The sequence below is a fragment of the Pinus tabuliformis genome, chromosome 3_2 (genome assembly GCF_031772625.1).
Source record: "Pinus tabuliformis cultivar Carrire ecotype Pingquan chromosome 3_2, CPIR1, whole genome shotgun sequence".
In the NCBI taxonomy this organism is placed as follows: Eukaryota; Viridiplantae; Streptophyta; class Pinopsida; order Pinales; family Pinaceae; genus Pinus; species Pinus tabuliformis.
In genome coordinates, this window is record NC_142302.1 from 60,009,681 (window position 1) to 60,032,325 (window position 22,645).

At 37.7% G+C, this 22,645-nt stretch overlaps 1 protein-coding gene across 1 annotated transcript in view; it reads right to left on the reverse strand.

Moving 5' to 3' along the window:
- Positions 1-6,408: 6,408 nt before the first annotated feature.
- The window catches only part of TAP46 (2A phosphatase associated protein of 46 kD), a 159,719-nt gene continuing 143,482 nt past the window's right edge, over positions 6,409-22,645 (reverse strand). Inside the window, exons 9-10 of the mRNA XM_089415812.1 lie at positions 6,898-7,153; positions 6,409-6,804 (exon numbers count right to left, since the gene is read on the reverse strand). Of these exons, the coding sequence (XP_089271938.1) occupies positions 6,919-7,153 (235 nt within the window). The 3' untranslated portion in view covers positions 6,409-6,804; positions 6,898-6,918. The remainder of the gene's footprint in view (positions 6,805-6,897; positions 7,154-22,645) is intronic.

The window sequence follows — 22,645 nt, forward strand, 5'->3', positions numbered from 1 at the left end:
TCAAAGAAACATAATATTGTTTAGAATAGAGATCAGAACCAAAAATGTAACTTTAACAATAAAACAATAATCCTAAGTTCCAGTAATAGTACACAAGAACAGGAACTAATTAAACATTGCCAAAGCTTATTACAAAATATGCAGTCCTAGAGTAGCTCAGACCCATAATCACATTGCCTACAATAGTGCTAAGTAATGATAACAAAGCCAGAAACCCTTTGTTTTCTCTATAATCGGCCTTTCTGCACATAACAGTAGTGTTATTACACAAATCGAACAACCACAAAGAATCCCCATTGAGTGGATCGCAACCTTGTTACGCCCTAGGTTGGAGTATACAGGGGTCACGAATCGCAGGATCGCATATCAGTGATTCTTTCATGCTCCTCTACTAGCGCCAGCACTATGGCAAAGGTGTGCGTAGTTTGTCAATCCTCTTGTGCTTCAGATCATCAACCCAATGACATTACCTCCAAGACTTGTTTATCATGACTAAGGATATTGTTGATCGTGTCGATCATGACACTTTGATTTTTTGTTTTATGTAAATATTTTATTTCAGAAGAAACAATGTTTGTCATAATTTGCTTAGTACAGTTGTGCCACTAAGCACGTTGATATTTTGTTATAATGATTCACTGCCAAATCAAGAAAGAACATTTTGAAATGGGCCCTCCCTCTAAGGCCCTATAAAAACAGTTTAGGATACAAAACCAAGGGTTCAGAATTTTGGTTTTCATATAAATGTGCAGTGTGTATTTATCCTTGTGTTTGTTCCATATGTTTCAAATCTTCTTGTCATATTACATGTAATAACTGTTGTTGGATATGTTTTTCATGGATTTATGGATTCATCTACGTCTAATGCTAATTAAAGATGCCTATAAATTATATGAATTTTTATCCTTAAAATGCGCTCCATGTATCTTAGCACTTCATTTAAATCTACTCATATGTTTCACATTCAACTTATCAATGAATAGGATTCTTAAGTTTAAGCCCTGTGCGTTGGTTTTCTTTCCAATTTATTTATTCCAGCTGATATACTACAAATGACCTATAAAATTGCATATGTATATGTTGTTGGCCGCTAGAGCCATATATTAATGCTTTTGTGAGTTATATTTGGCATTCAATCTTATATTTATTCTCTTAAGGAAGGTTCTAAATCAATTTCATCTCGAATATGATAAACACTGAGTGTAGTATAAAATATGAGTAGATCCTTTAAGCATTCATCAAGATGTCTTAGGCACTGGTTTCCTTTCAACCCAGAGGTTCTCTCTAAGAACTACAACAAGAGATAGGAGGTCAAATTTCTCTCTCTAAGCTGACTTGTCAAAATCATGTTGACTTGGACCGGCGTTAGTAGTAGTATTTTTCCATGTGCAAATTTGATCTCTTTAGGGGTTGTTGGGCTTCTCCAAGGAGGGAATTGCTCTCTCAGCAGCAAATCTTCAACAGATTAATGGGAAAAACTCGGTAGCAATAGCATTGGGAAAAAGAAGACGAAGACGACAGCAGCAAGTGGTTTTTCTCCCGCATTGGGTTTCCACCTTAAATCTTGGTGTTCATGTGCATTGCTTATGTGTGATGGTTTATTATGTTATTACTGTTCATAGTTACTGTTTAATAAAGTATTGATGCACTGATTAAAGATCAACACATGACGAATTAACTGAATCATAAGTTCTCTGGGTATACGCTGGTTTCCTTAATAACAGTTGCGTGCGCACGCGAGTTCACTTCACTGAAGTAGCGTATATAAATCTGATTGTGAAATGAAAAATTATTGAATTGTAAATACTGATTCACCTTTCCCCCCTACCCCTCAGTGTTATTTCCAACGAAAACAAAATAAGCTTGTAAATGAATAATAAATAGTTATCAGTCACCACAGGAATACTTCAATGAATTAAGATTGATTTCTATCTCATTTTCCCTGCAAAGATAGCTCTAACAAGGCTTCAACAGCAAAATGTTAATGACACAACAATAGTGCATAATAGCAAAGAAACATAATATTGTTTAGAATAAAGATCAGAACCAAAAATGTAACTTTAACAATAAAACAATAATCCTAAGTTCCAGTGATACTACACAAGAACATGAACTAATTAAACATTGCCAAAGCTTATTACAAAATATGCAGTCCTAGAGTAGCTCAGACCCATAATCACATTGCCTACAATAGTGCTAAGTAATGATAACAAAGCCAGAAACCCTTTGTTTTCTCTATAATCGGCCTTTTTGCACATAACAGTAGTGTTATTACACAAATCGAACAACCACAAAGAATCCCCATTGAGTGGATCGCAACCTTGTTACGCCCTAGGTTGGAGTATACAGGGGTCACGAATCTCAGGATCGCATATCAGTGATTCTTTCATGCTCCTCTACCAGCACCAGCACTATGGCAAAGGTGTGCGCAGTTTGTCAATCCTCTTGTGCTTCAGATCATCAACCCAGTGACATTACCTCCAAGACTTGTTTATCATGACTAAGGATATTGTTGATCGTGTCGATCATGACACTTTGATTTTTTGTTTTATGTAAATATTTTATTTCAGAAGAAACAATGTCTGTCATAATTTGCTTAGTACAGTTGTGCCACTAAGCACGTTGATATTTTGTTATAATGATTCACTGCCAAATCAAGAAAGAACATTTTGAAATGGGCCCTCCCTCTAAGGCCCTATAAAAACAGTTTAGGATACAAAACCAAGGGTTCAGAATTTTGGTTTTCATATAAATGTGCAGTGTGTATTTCTCCTTGTGTTTGTTCCATATGTTTCAAATCTTCTTGTCATATTACATGTAATAACTGTTGTTGGATATGTTTTTCATGGATTTATGGATTCATCTACGTCTAATGCTAATTAAAGATGCCTATAACTTATATGAATTTTTATCCTTAAAACGCGCTCCATGTATCTTAGCACTTCATTTAAATCTACTCATATGTTTCACATTCAACTTCAATGAATAGGATTCTTAAGTTTAAGCCCTGTGCATTGGTTTTCTTTCCAATTTATTTATTCCAGCTAATATACTACAAATGACCTATAAAATTGCATATGTATATGCTGTTGGCCGCTAGAGCCATATATTAATGCTTTTGTGAGTTATATTTGGCATTCAATCTTATATTTATTCTCTTAAGGAAGGTTCTAAATCAATTTCATCTCGAATATGATAAACATTGAGTGTAGTATAAAATATGAGTAGATCCTTTAAGCATTCATCAAGATGTCTTAGGCACTGGTTTCCTTTCAACCCAAAGGTTCTCTCTAAGAACTACAACAAGAGATAGGAGGTCAAATTTCTCTCTCTACGCTGACTTGTCAAAATCATGTTGACTTGGACCGGCGTTAATAATAATATTTTTCCATGTGCAAATTTGATCTCTTTAGGGGTTGTTGGGTTTCTCCAAGGAGGGAATTGCTCTCTCAGCAGCAAATCTTCAACAGATTAATGGGAAAAACTCTGTAGCAATAGCATTGCCCCAAATAGCTTTCTACCAAAGAATTTTGTGCTTAAGAAATGTTCAAAACGTTGAGTGTTCATTTTTCAAATTTAAACTCTCAAGACGAATTTCATTGTTGAACATATGAAATCCACTTGTGTGAGTAATCCCCATACATGTCGACATCCCTTTAATATTCACTAGCCATTTGGGTAAACCATATATCTGGAACGAACAAAGTTGTTCTTCAGGTTAAATACTCCAGAAGACTTGGAATATAAAAATCTCCATTGAATACCAAAATATATATTAAATGTATGAATGAGAATGATAATACAAATGAGAGTGAGAGACCTGCTTATATACTAGGCAGGTGCCTCTTCATGTAGAGTCATGTTTCATTTAGACATGCCTCTTCAACTTAATTACTAATTAACTAATCATTATTTATAATTATTATCATTTACATTATTTCATATATATTTATTCATAGCATTGTCTTCCTCCTCAAAAAGTTGTCCTCAAAGCTTACTGGTGAAAGGCCTAATCTCTTTTACCTATTTCTGATGTGTTCTTGTCTCAAAATTTTCATCTTCGTCGAAACAAGACGATATGATCCTCTAAGTGATAAACAAAATTGTCGCACTGAGAATGGATCTGACCATCCTAAATTAATCTTCTATGGAATCTTGCGATCACTGGAAACTTGTGATGAATTGTTATCACGTGAATGGATTGCATTGAGATTAGTATTCTTCGGAACATCAGTTTGTTGTTTATGTTCTAAATACATGGCTTGATTGAATTGTCTACTGTCGTGATTCAAATGTCGATAAGGAATTCTAGTGATTTGATTTTCCTTTATCTTGTTTGTGTCGTTTTCTTGATTTATTTGAAGCACCTGATTTCCTTTAGTTATGAAAGTTGAATGATTAATTTATGGATCTTCACTTGAATCTTTTGTCACTGGTACTACAACCTCTAAATACATATTTACTTCATCTAGTTTGTCCTCTTTTTGAGTTGTGATATTGATTGGATCAGTATTTGTTCCCTTATCTTCAACTCGGACTGTTACGTCTGGATACTTCGATACTTTTTGAGTAAGTTGCTTTAACTTATCTTTTAATGACTTCTTGTCATTCTTAAGCTTTTTAATTTGTGTTAGTAATTTTTCTCCATGATCCATAAGTCGCAAGACCTCTTCATTTCTATCTACAATGATTTTGTCAATTTCATTTTGCATATTTTATAACATTTTTTTTACCTTCTTAGGAAATTACTTTTGAAATATCTGATATATCTTCTGGCGTTACTGAATTTGGCTTCAATGTAACATCTTGTAATGTTATTTTTCTCTTTTTGTATGAAAATATCAAAACTTCTTTTTCGTATTTAGGACGAAAGAACCTAGGGTTTCCATCCATGGTGATCCCAAAATAATATCACTTGAGTCATTCCATAGGGATTGAATAGAGAATTGCGATATAAATATATAATTGTCAATGTTTAACTGTAAATCAGTTATTTTGTATTGTTTTTTTAAACAGACTAATTTTTCGATTATATTTGACTCTGGAACTACTAATTGGTTTGCAACAACAAGGTTGACAAATTTTGATGGCCAAAGGCCTAGATCGGAGAGCATGGCTATGTGCAGCGGTGGAGCGGCCAGAGGATTGAACTGCTCCGATACCAAATGGAACGAACAAAGTTCGTCCTTCAAGTGAAATACCCCAAAAGACTTGGAATATAAAGATCTTCATTGAGATACCAAAATATATATTAAATGTATGAATGATAATGATAATACAAATGAGAGTGAGAAGCCCGTTTATATACTAGCCAGGTGCCTCTTCATGGAGAGTCATGTCTCATTTAAACATGCCTCTTCACCCTAATTACTAATTAACTAATCATTATTAATAATTATTATCATTTACATTATTTCCTATATATATTTATTCATAACAATATCCTTCCGCCCGCATATGAAGTTGGGAATTGACAAGTGAATGAACACATGAACTTCTCTTTCAAAATTCTCTAGCCATAGGCAAGAAATGGTGTGATGCAATTCAATAAATTGCAAAAAATTGAAAGTGATTTAGGCAACATTTGATTCTCAATTCTAAATTGGAAAAACTATGGCCTTTTCTTGACATTGATTTTAATATCAAAGAAATGTATTCCAAATTCAGATACTATTTGATAAAATGGTCATTGGACTTCAACCATATAAGAAGAAACTACAGCAGTAATGCCTAAAACTAACGATAAATATTAATAACCACTACTTGTGTAATGATTTCTGCAACATTATTGTTCAAGTAGGCATCGACTATGGGGCATTCATATCACCCCATTTCCAACAAGACTTCTTTTTCTGACAAGTCAAAGTTTGATGCATTATGATTGTTTTTTCGGAAAACTGACAATCTGTGTCATCTTAAAATTGGCCAAAACCCCAAGCATGAAGTTCAATGGGTAAGGTTCCCGTCACGGGTGGAACTCTTCCTGCATAGTTTCTACCAAAGTTGGGGCCAGTTTTACCTGGAAAAAGGGGTGATATGAGTGCCCCTTATCCCACTATGTTCAAGCGCACTAAATGCGCTTATATAAAACACAATACATATGAAATCACACAAGTTGCAGTGCACTTGATTTATTAACAATGCATCAAAAGTCCTTGAATTTAGTGAAACATCAAGAACTTGACTATTGCTTTCCAAAAAATCGTTTGACAATAATGGAGAATCAGAATGTTTCTTCGAATTGAATGCCAACTTTATCTTTTAAACTAGTTTATGATTATAAAGGAATGCCAAAACTTGCTTATTTTAACAAAAGAAATTGCAACATGTAAGAATGTATATCACTTTCAATAAACTAATTACAGTTATCCAGGGATAAGCCTAATCTCAATTTGGAAAATCAATACATAAAATACAAAATGAAATAAATTAAAATAAGAAACTGTAATCTTTTCCAATATGAAAAGTAGGGAAACAATGTGTTGTGTTATGCAGGGCATACACTGCTATTATATGCAAATGTAAGACGCCTGTTACAACCCTCTAAAAACAAACTATATAATTCTAACAAGTTTAAACAATTCTGTTGGACTGCGAATGCATATCAAGGAAATCAGTCTGTCCCTCCCAACATTGCAGAAGCACTTAATCTATAATGGAGCAAGTCAATGAACTACTAATAGTGACAAGCATCAAGGAAATTCAAAAGTAATCCCTCTTCTTAATGTTCCAGCCAAAAGGAAAATAAAGCCTACTGGTTATCAAAGATTTGAACACTGCTGCAACAACATAGCCAGAAGAGTTCTGCACAGTGAAAATAAGAGTCATGTAGGCACAAAGTTTTCAAACGTGTAAAAAAACAAAATAAGACAAAAATTTATATCCAAGAAATCTCACTTGTTAATTTTCATTATCAAGTTAGCCACAAGGTGTGAGCTTCTTGTTGCCAGCTCCACGAGGATTATCATCTTTCCAGTCATCCCATGCCCTGGCCTTCTCTTCAGCAGATTCATCATCACTTGTTGCATCCCTTTTTCCATCTGTCACCCAAGATGAGTTTGCTTCTTTTAATTGCTCTGCTACCTTTTCCTGCCACTTATTCATGATCTTCATTTCCTGCATTCCAGCCTGTTCAATACTCATGGTGGGCATCCTGGACGAGAACAAAAGTATTAGCATATTAAAAAAATGTACTTGCATTAGCAAACTTGGGGACAAACAGAACCCCAAAGGATCAAATCTGAACTAAAATCTGAGCTATTTCAAACCTCGATAAAGTATTACATATTGTTCAGACTGCAATTTATTACCACCTGTAAATTAAAATTTCTTGCAAAGGCAAAAAATAATATAGTACTTGAGTCCTATTTGTACTTAGAATGATATATAATAATTGCAGAAAAGAAAAAAATAAACAAGAGACAGATGACACATATTCTAGCCACAGAACGGTGTTAAACCATTAATGTTGAGATTCAGAAGCTAATAGAGTATCTAAATATAATACAACTTGTAAGGTTTGTACTTAGAATAATATATAATGATTGCAGAAAAGAAAAAAGAAACAATAGACAGAAGACTCATCTTCTGACCATAGAACAGGGATAAACCATTAATGTTGAGATTCACAAGTGTTAGCAATAAAATTAAACAAAACCAGAACCAACCTAAATCCTGCAATGAAGAAAAGATAAACAGCAATAGGGCAGCCAAGAGAGGAGAAGCCCTAGACAGAGAATAAACCCTAGAACAAGTGCATTAGACAGTAAAAACCCAAGCACAAGATAGATAAAACCTGGAACAAGAGAGTGCAATGCTTTATGGTGCCCTTAGCCTAAATAACTTGTATAAAAATCAAATGAACAATCACAAAAGAGGTAGGGCACTTTCCCCAAGGAAGGGTTATGACCCTCCATTGCTATGTTCCACAAAACACCTTCATCGGCAGCATACCGGTACCAGTAACGTACCAAAACATCGAAACTCGGCTGAAACTGCCCCGAAACTCTGTTGGCCATACTGTATGACATTTCGCGATGCCGAAATGCCGTACGGTATGGCCGGCAGTGTTTTGGAGCCATCTCGGCTGAAAACTGCAGCGTTGGGGAGAGTTAAGTGGTTGTTTTGGGCAGACTCAAGCGACCAAAAAGGGCATGGGTCCCTTCTATGGCCCAAAAATGCTTAATTAAACAGTTTTTGTAAAGTTTATTTCACTCCTAAGCTAGTTTCATTAAAAAAAATTACACTTAAGAGCTCTCTTTTGCTGCTCTTGATATTGTTGTTGATTCAAGCAGAAATGGAAGTACTAGTAGAATTGTCTCTTCTGCTGGACAAGCATCTTGTTATATTTTTGTTGATGAGGATGAGGATTGTTATGATTACTAATATGTAGTCAATATTTGTCTTTAGTTCATGTTTTATTTCAGTTTTAGCACATATAGCCTCATGTATAAAGGTTGGTTTTGGAACCTTCAATGTACAGCCTCATCTATAAAGGCTAATTTTGGATTTTTGCATCATCTATGAAAATTAATATAGACTTGGTTTTCCTTCTAAAATGTCATTTATGCGTCCCATTCTTTCTTTTCTTGCAAGATAACTTATTTGTAATATACATATATAAATGCATACATACATATATATATGATGTTTTGCTCGACATTTCAGGTAATGTCTCCATTTTCTGGGGGTGATGTTTCCAGCCGTACCCATTTCAGAAATTTCTAGATGTTTCGGTGTTTCATGCAACTTAACTACATTGAGTTGACTAGGTCAGCAATAGCAAAATCTAGAATTATATTATAAAATTATAAACAATTTCAATGTGGCCAAATGTGAAGATTACACCCCTAAGTTGAACGAGGAGCCAAAAAGAGAAAATATTGTCACAATGCTTTACATCCCCCTTTAATGTTGAACAAGGGCCACATAGAGAAGTTATGAGTTATGACATGCCATCTCCCATATTAAGCACCAGATCTCTCCCTCATTACTAGAGGGGGTCATTGGTGGCAAACATTGTGCTCAAGAGAGTTTTACTGGCCATGTAGATAAGAGCCTATAGTGCAGGAGACCCATAATGTTGCTCTAATGGTCCTACAAGAAAATCAACAACATTTATAAATGTGATATGGCCTACTTGGGTATACGCCTTGACCTAGACAAATTAAGAATATTTGAATCAAATAGATTGCTCAAGAAGTTTGCTTCAACATCATCATTGATCCTCTCATGTATTGGAGGTGCGCCATCACTGAATTTCTCATGTATTGCAAGCATACCATCACTAAATCACTCATCCATTAGAGAAGTGCTAGAAGGAACATCTCTTATAGAGGAAGACACCTCTATGAGGTTGGAGATAAAAAATCATCAATAAGGTTGTAATTGACCCAACAATCTACACAAACACTATAAGAGTGTTGGCTTGGAGGTTGAAAGAAGACCAACGCCCCGATGTGAAGAAGATAGATCCACTAAAATATCTCAACTCATGTAACGAATCGTCTATAAGAAGTAGAGGGAAAATCATGGTGTACCATGAGTAGAAACTTTATCAAAGACAACTTCAAAACATTCAATCACCTAGAGTAAATGGATCATAGAGGCAATATCCCTAGAAATTTTCATTGTCATCAACCAAAGTTTAGTAGGGTTTTGGTCATTATAAAATGTTGTCACCCTTCATTACGAGTATGGGCCCACACACTAGATCCAAAAATTTTGAAATGTGAAACTAAAGGTTTGTTTTTATACCATCACAGGAAATTGTCCCTGGAGATCCATGACTAAGTTTAAATTGGCAATGGACACTGTTACCCACCACCTATGGGTAGTGTATATAGGAGAAAAAATTTCCCCTAGATGGTCCTCAGCCAGCAGCCCCTTGCAGCCACCAGATAGCTCGATGTGCCATTATCTTTGCCACCTGAGCCAGCCATGTGGTCCCTTGCCCACTTGTTATGATTGTATGTTTGAAGGTGGGCCTCCCGACCCCGAAGGTATGGCTTTTCATTGGTATAGTTGAGTAATTTTCCTTACTTGTCATGGGCATTTTTGGGCATGGATTGGTGGGGGGATTCGGTAGTAAGAGTGGGCTAAGTTTGTATTCTTGTCTCCATTGCCCGATTTTGAAGTTAGCCTTATATCCTAGTCCCATGGGATCTCCTTTATTGGCCATTAGCTTTAGGGTTGGCACTACATGAGAAATCTCGATTTTGGTTGCGTGGTCCCGCTTTCCGACACCATATACATCACTCCCTTCCACTTATTTTAGCCCAATTCATCTCTTTTCCCATCTGGGTCAACATGTGTCCAGTGGGTCCACATAGGGTTAGCCTCCCACTCCCCTTGTCCACACCATGGGTCGGGCCTGGAACGATGCCCGGAGGTTGATGTAGCTAAAAAGAAAAGAAAAAGCATAATTTGGCCACTCTTAACAAGAAATGTACCACAAAATGCAAAATATGGTCAGGACATACAAATTTAGCACGTGGGCAAAAGCCAAACATGAGCTCTACCCTTTATCCATGGCCATCACCATGGTTCCTATGCGCCCTAGATGAGTCTCCTCCATCATTAAGGAACCCATGATTGTCCCTACCCTTGGTGGGTGATGAACTGCCCCACCTTAAGAGTGTATCCACTGATATATATTACACGAAATGCTTGATGAGCCTCATCATTAGGCAACTATATGGACCTTAATGCACCTCCAAGCTTATTTAAATCAACTCTTCTCATAATTCCTTACATATTTTGATTATATTTTGCTTAATGAGATGAGTAAAAGTGAGATGTTATGCCTACTGGACAAATGTGCATTGATTGCAGGTTTTTGAGAACAAATCATGGCAATTTTGGCTAATTCAGGACAGAAACTCAAATGAGACAAGGAGGAGAGATTGTAGGAGATAGATCCTCCTCATTTACTCCTCACTCATTCGAATATTCCTCCATCAAATCACACTAGCTCGGAGTTGCAAGCAGCTGAGTCATGAAGATCAAAAGGCAGTCGAGCAAGTGACAGTTAGAGAGCCAGTTCATCTTGATTTTGGGAGCCAAGCCTCCCTAGATTTAAGGAAGTCGTTGGAGACTTTAGTTGTATAAATAAAGAGGCCTAGAGCCTCATTAGGATTCGAATTTTTGATGTAAAAAGCACTAAGCATTTTTCGAGTTCAAGACTTGTGGAAGACATTGTTATGTAATTTTTTGATATGATAATGAGAATGAGCATTTCCTTGATCTAGCACTAAGTTGACTCAGAGGGCTAAAGCTCTTGGGTTAGGGCCCAACCCTAGCAGCAAAGGCTCCTCTTCTTGTATTTGTATGCTTAGTTGATTTCATAGATTAATGGTTGAATTGTCTTTAGCATTATTTCATTGCAAGTAGTTGTGGATTTGATTAGTTTGCTTCCATTTGTGCATTGCTTCAGCAGTAGCTTAGGAAGGTAAAGGAATATCAAAAAAGTTGTTAGTAGGTGGATTTGGCCTCACTCCTCCCTTCAGGGACCATAGTTTGAAGAACGAACTCCTATGCAGCCCCAAAAATATAGAATTATGATTTCTCATGGAATATAGGGTTTTTTGTTACTTAGGCCAACATTTTACTAGTTTTCAAGAATAGGATTTAATTGTCATTTCTGATGTCTTCAACCTTTCATTAGATCTCATAAAGGTTTCACATTATTCTGCAAGTTTTCCCCATGCATGAAATAGGCAGCTAGCTCATGAAATTATGTTTTCTTTAGTTAATTGAAAATCTTTCTTGTTTAACATGATTCATGGATAAATATCAGTGATTGATGCAGTGCAGGAGTTTCAACAGTGCAGAGAGATTTCATGACCAGCAATCCCATCCTAACCTCATCCATCCATGGTTATCACTTTTTCCACTAAATCCCTCACCAAATTCATCATTCCATAAGAACATTTCTCCAAGCTTGTTGAGCAAATCCAACCATCTCACAAACTCTGTTTTGAGCTCTGAAGGAGTCCTAGCCACTCCCTTGCCTCATTTCTCCCACCATTCACCTTCCCTAAGCCTTACACCACCTTCCAAATCCCTCTTCTTGCTCTCGGCCGAATCCTGTAGGAATACAAGGGATCCTGTAGGAGCATTAGGACATCCTATAGGTCAACCTGTAGTGGCTTGTTTTGAGGCCGAATTGTGGAAAAAGCACCTAGGAAGATAGGAGAAGACCCCTACTTGCCTCCCAAGCCATCTGACCATTCACCATCATCCCTAATCCACCTGCCACATCACCAAGAGAAGTTAGCATTCACATTTTCACACAAAAAAAAGCAAAAAGGAAAAAGAGTTATTGTGTTCATTTACATGCACAGCAGTAGAATGTTTGGATGTTTCAAATTGCATGCCTAGGACAGTAGGATTACACACATGTTAACTTAGCATTCTTTTGAAGCAAAGCCTCTTAGCAGTTAGTTAGATGAATGGTGTGTTTAAGCATTTTATTTCAGTCTTTTCCTTACTACAGTAGACAAGATTTCATTTAGTGTAAATTTCCCTTTTTCTCATTGGTAATCAAGCTTCTTCTGAATCAATAAAAGGTTGGCTTAAGAAACCATAGTGGTCTATCACTAGCTTAGCAATGACCGAGCGGACCCATCGCATCTACTTGTGTATACAACACTGTCACCTCCAAGTTTGTACAAACCTCGGGTTGATAAAGTAAAGTTGGTAGCCCTAGGAGTTGCAACATTCTTGCTGCAATATTGGTGCTCATCAATGCTCTCATCCCTTGGATCCCCGAGCAGTTATGAAGAAAACTCAAAGGCAAAAGGCATATGAAGAAGGGTGGAAAGACAAAGGTCGAGGTAACTCATGTACCATGATTTTCTCCCTCCTACACTCATATACCCAAGTGTGGCTTCCCTTATTATAGCTACTCTTGTACCATGACATGTGGTCTGGATGATTCCCCTAATCCCCACTATGTTCCATTACTATATCATTTTCTACCTACCACTTGAGGGATGTACCATGGACATATCACCCCCTTTAAAGGTTGAAACCACCTAATAGGGTCCTCGATTAACCTCCCTATTGAGCTTGGAGACACTTGTCCATGCCAAAGCCCACTGTGGAAGGGCATGCCACCATGAAGTGCCCCATTTATTCTATGACTTGTAAGCTCTTTTACTTGATTATTCTAACGATTTGTTGTATTGGAGAGAAAGGGGACGCATTGGATCTTATGCAAAATTGCAAGTGGGTCTCCATTTGGGGCTCGGACTCCCTATATGGGGTCCTAGCCCTCCAGAGAGCCACATTGGCACTTGTAGGGTGAGCGTTGAAAGCCATGGACCTCCGCCATAGCAGAGAGTACTTCATGGATCCCCAGCACCACTCATTGATTGCTTATGTTCCACCTTTTGGACGAGGATGATGCACCTGGTTCACCATGCCCAGTCAACTCCACACCTTCATCATACACTTGGCAGATGATCTAGGGTCCAAATGAGCACCACAGAGGGCTTATGACATCATCCTAGCCCTTATAGATGGTTTACAAGCATTTTTTATCTACTTGGAGACCCATGAGGATGTCCTTGTGCCCCTCACAGCCACTTGGGGGCACCACAAGGATTTGCTTGGAAACAAGGGGCCAACCCCTTGTCCACTATCTTTGAAGTCCATTCTCACATCGTGGCACATTTTGGACTTCATTAGGCCTCCTCAAAGGCCTGATGACTCACTTTATTGATCATTCAGCTCTCTTGAGAGGCTTATTATTATGTTATTGACTTATCTTGGTGGGTTTGTCACCAAGGAATGTTATTATTGCACCTTATTTTATTATTTGGGGCTCAAATAGGCCTATTAGGCAAATCAAACTCATTAGTGATTGTATAAATAGAAGTGAGATGATTCATTCTAATCATCATCACTTGGATTGGGATTTAGTAGCTCTTGTGAACTTCGCATTCCCTTTTGGAGGACGAATTTGGATGTTATGGATGAATTTTGATGTTTGGATCTACTTCTCTTGTCTTGGAGCTTCATTATTGGCATAATATGATGATTGGATATACTATTTTGTACATGTAAGTAATATTTTTCATGCTTATTCTTGTCATTTACTTTTGTCACCTGAATGTTGTTGGGATTTTCGCTATACAAGTCTGAAATTTACTGATTTCTTGTACGAAATTGTGGAACTTTTATAGCATTGCAACATTGCATGGGCCATGTATGAATGGGTGAATATCCCTAGAGGTTATTTTGTTAAGTATACCTTGATAAGTCATCATTTACTGCATATTGAAGTATAAAGATCTTGAGTAGTTTCTCCCATGCCCTAATGCCATGCGAAGTTGGTTGATGACCTCCTTGATTGGGTGAACCTCTTCCAAACCATAAATTCTCCTGACTCTATCTTCCCCAAACGACAAGGCACTGGTCCTTCCATAGGTGATAACTTGAAATGCATATTTCTCTCATCTCTCCTCCTCTTACTAGGCCTAGCCTCCATAGGTCATCTAGGGCATCAATTATCTCATGTTCTAGCCATCAAAAGGCTTCGATCACATGCCCATTACTGCACTAGGGTTTCCTCTAGAGGCCCTCCAAATTTCATGAAATTCCGACGGTGGGATCTCCATATATTGCAAGCCCTAGCCCAAGGATCGTCTCTTGCCCTAGGTTTCCCTTGGCTAGTGACCTCATTTGGATCATTGCACTTTATTCCAAGAAGATTTGTCCATTGATCCTCTTCTCATCCACAATTAGGTCAAGCCCCTCCTTGAGTGATAAATTCCACTTCCTTGACCTAATTCTGGGTCCACTTGGTCTCGTATGGTCTCGCAACCTAACAACTCCAATTCCACAAAGATCACACAAACCAATTTTCCATAAGGATTTCTATGCCTCATATTTACAAGATATATTCCCAAACCCTAGCCTCAAGAATCCTTTTAGCCCTTCATAAAAAGCCTATCACCTTGCTTCTCAAGCAAGAAAGCCATACAATCGAGTCTCTCTTGTGAATAGGCCTTAGGAATCACTCTTTATCCCCTTATTGACCTATTCATCTAGTGACTCTTATTTATTACGGGTCTCCTCCCATTGGTGAAAGTCTGTAAAGAGCAAGGAGCCTTAGTTGAGGTGACAGTGGTCTATTGCTCCATTGCTTCCCTTGACCTAGTAGTTGCCCTTCAGGATCCCCTCCTAGGACCCTTGCTAGTTTGAGTGGTAATAGGCACTACACAGAAAACTGCTTCACCCCATAGTGTAAACTTCAATTCCTTGGAATGAAGCATATCTAGAATCATCCCCATAATAGCCCTATTCTTCCATTTAGACACTCCATTCTCGTGTGTAGTGTAGAGTAGCCATTTGGACTCCCAAAACATGATAATTAGGTCCAATTAATCCCTATTCTAAATTTGTTCTCACCCTAGCCAATCCCTATTTTAAATTTAATTTCACCTTTCCTCCTAATGTAACGATATCATTGATCAGCTTTCACGATCTTTTACCTCCAGGAATATACTCCTCAACACTTTCAATGTCACCCACCTTGAGATTGTAAAGTTCAATTCCGTGTTTGTTGATTTGAGTAGTGTTCAATGTGCAAAAGATATTCTTTAATGTATCCCAGATTTCCATTCACACTTTTATTGTCCTTGGTGTTGAATTTTGTAGCTATGGTTGGTCTTCGTAATCAAGTTTTAGCCCTCCAAATATTTAATAAATGATAAATATATATGTGGATTCCAAGTCGGCCTCAAAAGGAGAAAATTTGAATTTTAAAATTATAAATTTTCCCTCCAAAATGTAAGGTCGGCTTCAAGTTGGTCCCAGTGAAGGGGCACCAATTTGGCACATTCGACCACTATTTATTGACATTTGTCCTCTCCATTTGGGCAATTCAATCTGGATCATCTTAGGTACAATTTGGATCACCTTCTAAAATCAAGAAGGGTGAAATCTAAGGACAAGAAGGATGAATTCTGAAGAATGAAATTTGAGAACAAGAATGACAAAATTTGAGGACAAGAAGGACAAAATTTGAGGACAAGAAGGACGAATTCTAAAGGACGAAATCTGAGGACAAGGACGAATTCTGTGGCAAAGGAAGGACGAAATCTAAGGTTCAGAAGGACGAATTTTGAGGAAGAGAAGGATGAATTCTTAAGCACAAGGAGGACGAATTTGAAGCATGTTCTGAAGCAGATTAGATTCTAGAAAGTCAAATTTCTGATTGATGAAGACCTAGTTGGAGGGAAACCCTGGTAGGAAATCTTGTACTATTATTCATGAATGAAGGGTGGGATTAGTCCTTGGAATTTCCAGATTATTCTATCAAACTCAAATTGTATCTCTTGTTGAATTGGACAAATTTCTCTAAGAAAAAGGTTGTTGGGGTTTTACCTTGGTCTAGGGTTTTCCCAGGATAAATTTTGTGTCTCTTGTGTTTTTTTATCTCTTCATGTTTCTACTATTACTATTGTTTTAAGGTTGAATATTTTCCTATGTATGATTGCTTGATGATGAAGTGACACAAAATGAATAATGAAAATATCATTGGAAGTAATTATCAGTCTAGGAAATCATGAAAAATCAACATGGTTTCAGAGCTATGGTATCAAGAGCAGCCATTAAAAGAGACTTGCAAAAATCCAAGCCACTTGCTTGAGGAAGACTAAATGTTAAAAGAAAAGTTGCCCAGGTTGTATCTCTATCTACCTAATAATTCTGCCCTATAAGAGCCAATCTCTATGTTGTAACATTATCTAGTTTTGGTAAGTTAGCATATTAGTTAAATGATTTTTAAAAAAAATGTTAAGATAGGATATGGATGCAAAAGAATAAAAAGTTAAAATGTAAGGAAAATTTGATGTTTTATAGGCATCCATATCAATAAAATGTTAGGATTTAGCTGCTCTAAATATAGAAGGCAAAGGAAAATAAAATGTTAGGATTTAGCTACTCTAAATAAAGAAGGCAAAGGAAAACAAAATGTTAGGGAAGCAAAAGAAAAGGAAAGCTTCATTTTATGTTTTTGAAAATGCACAGGCTGTTAGTCTAAATGCGCCATAATCAAACTTCCATTGTGTTTTCATGTGCAGAAGAAATTGAAAGACAAGTGAAGGTTACTCTAAGGTTTATATGCTTACTTTGGATATTAACACTATCCTAAGTTTTTAAAAACCTATAACCTAAGCATTAATCTCATATCGCCCTTCCGCTAATTCATTCCCTTCATATCATTTTCCTAAAGTTCATATCCCCCTTATTTTTCATATTTCCCGACATCACATTAATGTCGACTCCCGACCCCACCAATCCATCCCGTCACATCATGTTAATCCTCCGCCATTTCACTTTTCATCTCCGCCTATCGCTTCTCATCCGATGCCCTCATGCCATTTCGTCCCCCCTTCACCATCCGAGCTTTACCGCCAGGGGGGTCCGAAATGGGCGGTATACCAAACCGCGCCCGCCCCTACGTGGCAGCTCCACAGTTTTTCGGACCCCCCATGAGCAAAACCGCAAACTGCTCCCCCCCCCCCCCCCGAAAAGCTGAATACCTCATTCCCGATACCGCTTACTTGACCGTTGCGCATCCGCCATTCCTCTGTTGCCACCTCATCTGTCCGTTAATTCCATCAAATCATATCCATTCCCTCCATAATCAGTCCGTTAAGCATTTAATTTGCTTAGCCGTTAACTCAACGGACCCGCGCCATCAACAGAAAACCAAAACTCCTATATAAACCTTCTTCTTGTCTGTTTATAGGTTACAGAATCCTTGTTTTATCACTGCCATTACTTTGATTGCAGGTTGCTCACCAGACCCCAACACTGTCAACTGCCAGCGACACTACCTGCCCGATCATTGTCAAATTATTCCTTCTGTTCCTGGCCCCAGAAATTTCTATCTGTCCATGAATTGTCTCCTTTCCCAATCAAGTTTTCACTATCAACCTTAGCCATCATGCCTCCCAAGGACAAAGGACCAGAGGAAATTGTTAATCCTCTGATCTATCCTCCTGTAGATCTTCATCATATCCCTATGGCTAATAGAGACTACAAGATCCATGAAACACTCTATGAGCTCGACCTCTTCGAGATGTACTGCTGGCTTGAAGATAAATACATTGACAAATCAGATGATATCCAATTGTGGGAGTCAAACCTACCTCATTACATCTTTCCTCGTACCCACAACACTCCTGATTTCATTAGAAAATGCCATGCCTCATATCTGCCAAGCCAAAGGGCCATAGTCAATCCCAATGGACACATTCTGTTCACCATAACCCCTCAAGCTATTGATCAAATGATGCAAGCCCCCACATTTAACAATGCTACTCCATTTTCCTATGAAGCTCTGGTTGAAATATACCAGAAATTAGACTTTGCTAAGAGAGCCCAAACTCTTGAATTATTCTTATCACAAGATGCTGCATTACCAAAGAAAAATCCTCCTTATCCCTCATCCATATTCCCTGAGAGAGCCAAGCAGATAATCATTGTCATTTCCTACCTCCTTGGCTACTATTCTGACCAAATGGTAGATGAGGCCATTATAGGATTTTTATCCATCTTTTCTAATGATGCTAAGCCCTCAATTGTGTTCAGTTTCAGCCATTTTCTTGCAGAGTCTATTCATCAACAGTTGGTTAAGTTTCCTACAGAAGAGGTATTCAAATATGCCTCTGTCTTAGTCTACATGTTCCTATATTTTCAGGGGGACAACATGAACTTGCCATTGCAGAAGCTGGATGAGAAAGGAAACTAGCAGTCGATCATTTTCTGGACCACTCCGGTTATCAAAGAACAGAAAGAATATACCTACAAACAGTTTACAAAGATGTTTGTCCATCCAGTCATAAGCCTCCTAAGTAGCAGAACCGAACCAAGGATTAGTGAAGAAATCAAGGTGGTCTTGCAGCTGACAGAACAGGTACAAACAGGGGACTGGTACTTATATGAGAATTACACAGAGATAAGCATTTTTGGATGTGAGCTGCCACCATATAAGCTGCCAAAATTCCTCCCAATGAAGATTTTTGCCTTGGAATACATTAGGCAGATGATCAACATGGATGAAGTCCATTTTGTTGTTGCCAAGAAAAAGTCTCAGTTCAAGATAAAAACACAGGTTGGTCCATTCATTTGCAACAACAGGGCAGTAGGTCAAGAGGCTGACAAACTACTCAAGGAAATGCAGTTTAATCTTAGTTTTACCTAGTCCTATGATCCATTAGGGATAATTTCCAGATTGAGGGTAGAAACCAAGTCTACTCCTTATTTTCACACACCTAGGCCAGAGATAGAAAAATATAAGAATCAGTCAGAGTGGGTTGAAAACACATTACAAGAGGCAGAAGAACAGCAGGTCTCCTCATCAACAGTGCAGACTCCTACAATGCAAGAAAAGACAGCCAAGAGGAGTAGAGAGGAAGAGTCTCCTTTAGGGACTGATATCTTTAGTGAGGGATTTAAAATCATGTACAGAAAGAAGGCTAAGCTTAGCTCCAAACTAAGTCTTAGCAAAGAGTCAGAGCAGCAAACTCTCATCACCACTGATGAGCCTCTTGTATCTCCATTAGCAGGTGATCAGTCTACATAGTCTCCTACCACTTCCACGACCTCACAAGAGCAGTAGCAGATTATGCACACAGGTACATCTACTTCAAGCGAGCCAGAGAAGAGCATCATGGATGTCTTCAAGGAAATAAAGGTCAGAAATGAAGCCTTGAAGATAAACACATACAACCAATTTTGGAAACAAACCTCTGGTGCCCAAAGCAGGCTACTTTCAGCCTTTGACTCAGAGAAGGGGAAAATGCAGATGGCATTCCTTCAGGCACAAGTTCCTCAGCCCAAAGGAGCATCAGATTATAAGAAGACATCTTTTGAGTTTGATATCAAGGACATACATCCCATTGACCAAATGGAGATGCATAAACAGACTGGAGAAATGATTTTCTCTACTATAACTAGCACAACTATGACCTTGTCCAAGCTGCAGGTGACACTAGCAAATGTCCAGTCACAACTAAAGATGGAGAAAGTTTCAGCTCTTGCCAAAGATACCAAGATTAAAACCTTGGAAGATTTGGTAATTAAACTTGGTTATGATCCTGTATTATCAATGTTGCAGAAGAGTTTATCAAAAAGAAGAATTTGGATATAGCAGCACTAAGGAAACAGTTGAAACTCCCAGCGACTGAAGATCCTCTCGCGAAGGATATTGTAAAAACAGAAACTGAAAAGACAGACATGATGAAACTCATCATAGAACAGACTGTTCAGCTGAAACAAATGGAGACGGAGATGGAGAAATTAATCAAGGAAAAGGAGAAGGCTGCTAAAAAGACTGCTCCTTTAGAAGCACTTCCCATCACATTCATTCCGACTGCAATATTAGCTACCACCAGTACAGGAGAGGTTGCAGACCAGTTAGCTAGTGCAGTTCAAAATATGTCCCTGCAGACTGAAGAGATTAAGAAACTGCAAGATCAAGTAAAACTACTAGAGGATCATCAAAAGAAGTGTGACATTTTTCATGCAGCAGAGCTTCAGAGAGCTCAGAATCAAGTTGAGGCATGGAAGAAATCAGCCACTGAATCTTCCATTGGTTACACTCTTGGTAGTGTCAAAGAGATTATCTGGAACAACATCATAGAGGAGATTGATGAGATCTGGCCATGTATCCAGATCATTTTTGAGCAAAAGGAGTTAATGGAAAAGGCAAACCAGACAATTGCCAATATAAATGCTCAATTGGGAGAGATGCCTTCTACAGCCAACAGCATAATAAGGTTTCTCAATTCTAAGAGCAGGAATGAATTGGATGATCTAGGAGTGGATGACGGGACTGAAACCATTCTGGAGGTAAAAAAAGTCCTGAATAAAAAGAACCTGGTAGGAAAGTTAACTGAGAAGTGTCACACTCTGGAAATTGCAGTTAACAGATTTTTCACAAGAATTGATGCCTTAAACAAGAAGGGTCTGCCTTCGTTGTTTTTCATCAATGATAAGCTAATGACCAGGGAGGATTACTTGAAGAAGCTGCAGGACATTGCCAAGGACACAGCCAAGTCCTCCAATATCAAAGGTTCCATGACAGGCAGGGCATTTTACGAGGCCATCAGTAACATATGTTTTATTCAGAATGAGATAAAACATATTTTTACTGTAAAACCAACTTTTGCCAAGTATACCGAGGTAGATGAAATCTACTGTAGAGTAACTAAAATATCCATTCCAAATGAAGAACAGTGGGAAAAGTTGTGTGAATATCAGGATTAGAAGACAAATAAGCTTGGCCAGCGCAGCACCAAAATAGTGGCCACTCAGCAACAGTTTTCCATCAAAGCAGGGCCAGATGTTTAGATTCATTCTTTTGGACCGAATTGCTTCTCTTTCTGTTAAATTTTAAGTAATAATAGCATGCCTCGTCACTCAGGCATTGATTGCAATATTTTGTATTTTTGTTTAAATACTTCATTCTGTCGAAGTAATCAGGGTTGCACCCTTGAGCTAGTTACCAGACAAATTTGTACTAAGCTGGAGCATTTTTATTGAATAAAAGATTCTGGATTTACTTCATATGGCTTGTCTCTCTGTGCGTTATTTTCTTATGTTTTTCATTATGTATTCCTCATATAATTTATTTCATTTACAGTCATCCGATTGAAAATTTAACTGAATTTCAGTTTCATTTTGAATCCACTGTGAAGTTGTAGTTTAATTAAGAGATTAATTTACAGGACTGTCTGTTCTTGAAAATTCCTCTTTGAATTTAAATTGCACAAGATTTCTGAAATGACTTGATTATATTTTGTTAATTAGGAAAACACAGTTTTCTCAATTTCTGCTTGTAAATGGTGAAATACTCTATCTGAATATTAAATCATTTATATTTCTCTATATTCTTCTTATCCATCACATTTAAAATCAAAATAACCATATGTATTTAAAGAACAGCCTTTTGTTTTATTAGAGATCTTTCTAAGTTTAAAGCACCTGTTAAAAAGCAGTTCACTGGTCATCCAACCATTAAAATCAAACAAAATATTTTAGATGCTTTGGCATAGCCAATTGACCTTAGGTTATCTCAAAGGACAACACTATACTTATGTTGATGTCTGGAACAAATTTTGTTTAGAAGGCTCCCATCCGAATCCGAATTCCATTATGATTGACTGGAGTAAATAAGAGCCATGCCCTGTTTGGTGTTATTTTAAGTTTGAAGAAAGAGGGTTGAAGCCATAGAATGGGCCTAAAGACCTCAACCCAATATTCTAACTGAACTGAGGTAGCAAGAAGCCTTAAATATTAGACCTCAGGTTAGAAGGAAAGGATCGAAAGACCTTCAAAGTTTAAGAACAATTTTTGAAGTTTGTGCTGACCGAGTTTCTGTTGATAACCTCAAGGCTTGTTACAGTAATGCAAGAAGAGCTCACGGCCTGTTACAGTAGGTCGAGAAGGTCTCAGGGCCTGTTACAAGGGTCAAGAGACCTCACAAGATTCGAAGTATCTCACAGACCAAAATACCTCAGTCAGTAAAACCAGCCAAGTTGACTTTTGTGCATGAGGTTTACTATAGTTTGAAGGGGTTGGACTGATGCTTTAGTTTGAAGTGTTCAAGCATCACATGCTTAGT